The 6000-nt window shown below is 45.0% G+C and overlaps 1 protein-coding gene across 1 annotated transcript in view; it reads right to left on the bottom strand.

The window, feature by feature from the left end:
* Positions 1–290: 290 nt before the first annotated feature.
* scn4aa (sodium channel, voltage-gated, type IV, alpha, a) overlaps positions 291–6000 on the bottom strand; it is a 43202-nt gene continuing 37492 nt past the window's right edge. Inside the window, exons 23-25 of the mRNA XM_024387013.2 lie at positions 3325–3426; positions 2592–2862; positions 291–2322 (exon numbers count right to left, since the gene is read on the bottom strand). Coding sequence (XP_024242781.1) covers positions 884–2322; positions 2592–2862; positions 3325–3426 — 1812 coding nt within the window. The 3' untranslated portion in view covers positions 291–883. The remainder of the gene's footprint in view (positions 2323–2591; positions 2863–3324; positions 3427–6000) is intronic.

Here is a 6000-nt window from a genome sequence, read left to right as displayed (position 1 = left end):
TCTACCAATAGGTGCTCTTCTTTGCAAGGTATTGGAAAAACTCCCTGGTCGTCGTGGTTGAATCTGTGTTTGAAATTCACTGCTCGACTGAGGGACCTTACAGATAATTGTATGTGTGGGGTACAGCGATGGGGTAGTCATCCCAAAAAATCCTGTTAAACTATTATTACACAGTCCATGCAACATATTTGATGACTTTTGACACATTTTTACTCCTGAACGTATTTAGGCTTGCCATAATGAAGAAGTTACTTATTGACTGAAGACATTTCAGCTTTTCATTTTTAATTCATTTGTAAAAAAAATAATAATAATAATAATAATAAAAAATTGAAAAACATAATTCCACTTTGGCATACTGGAGTAGGCACAGGTGAATCTGGGTGATTTCCCCCCCAAAATAAGGTGATTCCAAAATGTCAAAAGTAAGGCATGATCCGAGTACGAAATGTTTTTCTGGCAATAAAGGCATTTAGGCATTCCTTCAAAACAATTAGATGTGGGTAATGTTCACTGTCAAAAACATGCCCAATTCCTATGGGATATGTATGGATACTAATTATCAAACATTTTATATTTTGTGAGATTGTGAATTGTTTGTAGGTATAAAATAGAATACAGAGTCATCTAACTGTCCAGTGGTCAAATATAGATCAATTCTAGAAATGGCCTTAGAAAAATAGAAAACGAGACCCCCTATTACGATCAATAAACTTGACTTTAATTATTATACCTAAACCATCAGCTACTTGTAATCACTTCATAGTAGTGCTATGTGGAAGCGTCAACTAAATTGGCGACACTCCCAACACATAAAATTACTCGCCAAATCGGTGAAAAATACAATAGGAAGACCATGGTGAATTCCCTCAAGTGCTTTTTGTTATACAATCGACTCTCGCAGGCTGTCTATTGACTCACGGCTACACAAATAGGGAGTGACCTCTAAGGGGACCACCAAGAGGTTTGGCCCAGCAGGCTCCGGCCAGGTAGGTTCCAGCCCTGTGGGCTCCGACCCCGATGGTTGTGTTTGCTCGGGGAGGTCCAATGGCGGGTCAGACGTCACAGGGGCTGAGTGTAACACCACCTCACTGGTGACCTCAACGGGGACCACCAAGAGGAGTGGTCTGCCAGGCTCCGGCCTGGTGGTCTGGGTTTGCTTAGGGAGGTCCGATGGCCGATTGGACACCAGAGGGACCGATATGGGTTGCGCTTGCAACCCAGCCAATTCCATCTCTGCGGCAAGGTCCAGGTCGCTCCCATAGAGCACGTTCATCTTTCGCACCAGAAGTCCCTCCGTCTCCGGGGGCTCCTCGTTCTCCTCCCGCCTTATCTGCCTCTTGGAGCGGCGCATGAAGGAGGCATGCAGGATGGAGCGCTTGAGAAGGTGCTTGCGGTAAGCCCGCTGGATGATCACGGCTGCTGCCTCCTCCTCCTTGCGCCGCAGCGTAGTGGTGATGGGCTCGTAGGAGTCTGTCGTGGGGTTGTTCATGTTGAACTTGGCCTCGATGCTCACCTTCATAGCCGTCATCTCCACCCCTTCGCCCAGCACCTCCTGGGTGACAGCCAGCAGGATGTCCAGGCAGTGAATCTTATCGCCCGTGACCAGGGGCAGGTCCATCGAGATCAGCTTGATCCGGTTGGGCTTGGCGATACGCAGGGGTTCCTGCAGGGTGTCACAAAACTCTGACAGCTTGGCGTATTCGATGAACTGCGTGCCCTCAAGGTCGAACTTCTCCCAGGTCTCGTCGAACATCACAAAGTCATCCTCGCACAGCAGGTCCCCGCTCTCCTCTTGGGCCGTGTTGAAGTTTTCCAGGATGATGGCGATGTACATGTTGACCACCACCAGGAAGGACATGATGATGTAACTGCAAAAGAACATGATACCCATGCCTGGGTTGCCGCAGTTGCCCCGAACATCCGAGCCCGGGTTCTCAATGTCTGGGTCGCAGTCTGGAGGACCGCTGTTTAGAATTGGCAGCAGAAGACCATCCCAACCCGCAGAGGTTGTGATCTCAAACAGGCAGATAATACTGCTGCCGAACGTCTGGAAATTGAAGATGTCGTCGATGCCCGCCTGTTTTTTGACGTAGGCAAAGTTGGACATGCCGAATATGGAGAAGATGAACATGATGAGGAAGAGCAGGAGGCCGATGTTGAACAGGGCAGGGAGTGACATCATCAACGCAAATAACAGCGTCCGAATGCCCTTGGCACCTTTGATGAGACGCAGGACCCTGCCTATCCTAGCCAGCCTGATGACCCTGAACAAGGTGGGTGACACAAAGTACTTCTCTATGATGTCCGACAGCATTATACCTGAAGGGAAATTAGATAAACAATGGTTAATGACCAATCACACCTCTCCATCTACTGTCGAAATAACTAATCTTCAATGCTTTTCAGTGTGGCATTTTTCAATTGGAATTTGGTTTACTTTCTGAATCAACTTGATTTTAAATGGAATTGACCCCAACCCTGTAGTAACTTGTATGACTTATCCTATGTACAGTATATAATATACTGTACATAGGATAGTATACAGTATATAATAAGGTATACAGTGTAAAGAATATTGAGGTACATACCCGCAACGGACAGGATGACCACGACAAAATCAAAAATATTCCAGCCGATGGTGAAGAAGTAATGGCGAAGGGCAAACATCTTGAGCAGACACTCGCCGGTGAAAACGACGATGAAGGCCAGGTTGATCTTGTAAAGGACATTTTCCTTCTCCGCGCTTTGGTCGTCCGTCTCCACCATCATGGTGACCATGTTGAGGCAGATGAGGACCATGATGAAGATGTCAAAGAACTGCTGAGTGATGAAGTCAAACACAGCTCCTTGAATCATGTTCTGTAGGGGCCCGAGGGTCACATGAAAGAGAGAGCGAGGGAGACACAAACACAAATTTCATTAGGTGTGTTAAAGCCAATGTTGTGTAGAACAGGTTAAGGTGGGTCAACGATGATGTCATGGCAAAGTCACACATTTTAATGTCACTGGGTATATGGTATACTCAGAGCAGGACCTGCAGACTCTAGCCCCATAACATAATTTAATTATTACTTGTACATTAAATGTATCACACAATTACTGGTCAAAAGATTGACATTGAAATTCTACACATAAAAAATGCACTTTCAACACAAAAGATCATTGATCAAATGATGTAATCCCTATAATCAGCTATTTATTTATTGAAGGTGCTTATGTAGAGTAAATTTAGTCTTGGATTAGAAAGATGTAATGAATCTTAATACTAGAGAGTAGCATACGAGTGTGGCTATAACCGAATGCCATTTATGTGCTGCATACCGTAGGCCTTGGGATAGGCTTCACTGGCTTCTTCGAGCCAAGTTTCTTCATGGCTTCATGATATTTCTTCTGCTCCTCTGTCATAAAGATGTCGTCACCAAAGTGCAGGATCAAAATCAAATCAACAATTATTCTGGGCATTTACATGTATACAGGTATATATCAAAATGAATTAAAACTGTATATATTCAATCTTGATTTTTTTATTTGAAGTCAATCTGCGATTCGTACATCAATCAAACTTTTAAAATAGTTATAAATACAGTTTGATTCTTGAAGAGTATCTGTACAGTATACAGTGCATTCAGAAAGTATTCAGACCCCAGGGCCTCCTGGGTGGCGCAGTGGTTAAGGGCACTGTACTGCAGCGCCAGCTGTGCCATCAGAGACCCTGGGTTCGCGCCCAGGCTCTGTCGTAACCGGCCGCGACCGGGAGGCCCGTGGGGTGACGCACAATTGGCCTGGCGTCGCCCGGGTTAGGGAGGGGTTGGCCGGTAGGGATGTGCTTGTCTAATTGCGCACCAGTGACTCCTGTGGCGGGCCGGGCGCAGTGCGTGCTTACCAAGGTTGCCAGGTGCACGGTGTTTCCTCCGACACATTGGTGCGGCTGGCTTCCTGGTTGGATGCGCGCTGTGTTAAGAAGGAGTGTGGCTTGATTGGGTTGTGTATCGGAAGACGCATGACTTTCAACCTTCGTCTCTCCCGAGCCCGTACGGGAGTTGTAGCGATGAGACAAGATAGTAGCTACTCAAACAATTGGATACCATGAAATTGGGGAGAAAACGGAAAGAAAGTATTCAGACCCCTTGACTTTTTCCACATTTTGTTACGTTACAGCCTTAATCTAAAATCCTCATCAAATAATACCCCATAATGACAAAGCGAAAACAGTTTGACATTTTAGCACATTTATTAAAAATAAGAAACAGAAATACCTTATTTACATAAGTATTCAGACCCTTTGCAATGATACTTGAAATTGAGCTCAGGTGCATCTTGTTTCAATTGATCATCCTTGAGTCCACCTGTGGTAAATTCAATTGATTGGACATGATTTGGAAAGGCACACATCTGTCTATATAAGGTCCCACAGTTGACAGTGCACATCAGAGCAAAAACCAAGCCATGACGTCGAAGGAATTGTCTGTAAAGCTCCAAGACGGGATTGTGTCGAGGCACAGATCTGGGTAAGGGTACCAAAACATTTCTGCAGCATTTGAAGGTCGCCAAGAATACAGTGGCCCCCATCATTCTTAAATGAAAGATGTTTGGAACAATCAAGACTCTTCCTAGAGCTGGCCGCCCTGCCAAACCGCCCTGCCAATCGGGGAAGAAGGGCGTTGGTCAGGGAGGTGACCAAGAACCCGAAGGTCACTCTGACAGAGCTCCAGAATTCCTCTGTGGAGATGGGAGAACCTTCCAGATGGACAACCATCTCTGCAGTACTCCACTAATCACGCCTTTATGGTAGAGTGGACAGACGAAAGCCACTCCTCAGTAAAAGGCACATGACAGCCCGCTTGGAGCTTGTCAAAAGGCACCTACAGACTCTCAGACCATGAGAAACAAGATTCCCTTGTCTGATGAAATCAATATTGAACTCCTTGGCTTGAATGCCAAGGGTCACGTCTGGAGGAAACCTGGCATCATCCCTACGGTGAAGCATGGTGGTGGCAGCATCATGCTGGGCCAATGTTTTTCAGCGGCAGGGACTGGGAGACTAGTCAGGATTGAGGGAAAGATGAATGGAGCAAAGTACAGAGAGATCCTTGATGAACACCTACTCCAGAGTGCTCAGGACCTCCGACTGGGGTGAAGGTTCACCTTCCAACAGGACAATGACCCTAAGCACACAGCCAAGGAAACGCAGGAGTGGCTTCGGGACAAGTGTCTAAATGTCCATGAGTGGCCCAGCAAGAGCCCGAACTTGAACCCGATCAAACATCTCTGGAGAGAAAATAGCTGTGCAGCGACGCTCCCTATCCAACCTGACAGAGCTTGAGAAAATCTGCAGAGGAGAATGGGAGAAACTCCTCAAATACAGATGTGTCAAGCTTGTAGCATCATACCCAAGAAGACTTGAGGCTGCAATCACTGCCAAAGGTGCTTCAACAAAGTAGTGAGTAAAGGGTCTGAATACTTATGCACAGTAAATGTTTATTTTTAATACATTTGCAAAAAAATCATGTTTTATTAATGTACACTAATTGTTTGAGTGTTAATTATTTCGAGACTAATAAATTATATTAGTTGAATTAAGTAAATGCATTCCTCGTTTTACAGAGCAATTATTTGATTAACTACACACTTATAATTTAGTAGGTCTATTGGTAGTTGTTATTTACACTATACACATAGCATATGCTTGGGTACCACATTGACATCTCTGATGTGCTTGCCTCAATAAATGAATGCTAGAACAAGCTATTTGTATCTAGTCTCTTAATAATTGCATAACGGCGCAAATTAGACATGTTCATTTTTGTCCTACTGAGAGGTGATGTAAGGCTCGCTACCTTGACTAGATTCCTCCAGAGACGTACACAGCCTGTTGCCTTTATTCACATAATATGAACGTAGTTTACTATTATATTCAACATTTCTACATAATGGTTGGGTCATTTCCGAACCTTTACAAAATGGCGACTCATCCAGTTGTTGGGGATTTCTATATCC

Source organism: Oncorhynchus tshawytscha, linkage group LG24 (assembly GCF_018296145.1).
Source record: "Oncorhynchus tshawytscha isolate Ot180627B linkage group LG24, Otsh_v2.0, whole genome shotgun sequence".
Lineage (NCBI taxonomy): Eukaryota > Metazoa > Chordata > Actinopteri > Salmoniformes > Salmonidae > Oncorhynchus > Oncorhynchus tshawytscha.
This window is presented reverse-complemented; position numbering and strand designations above follow the sequence as displayed.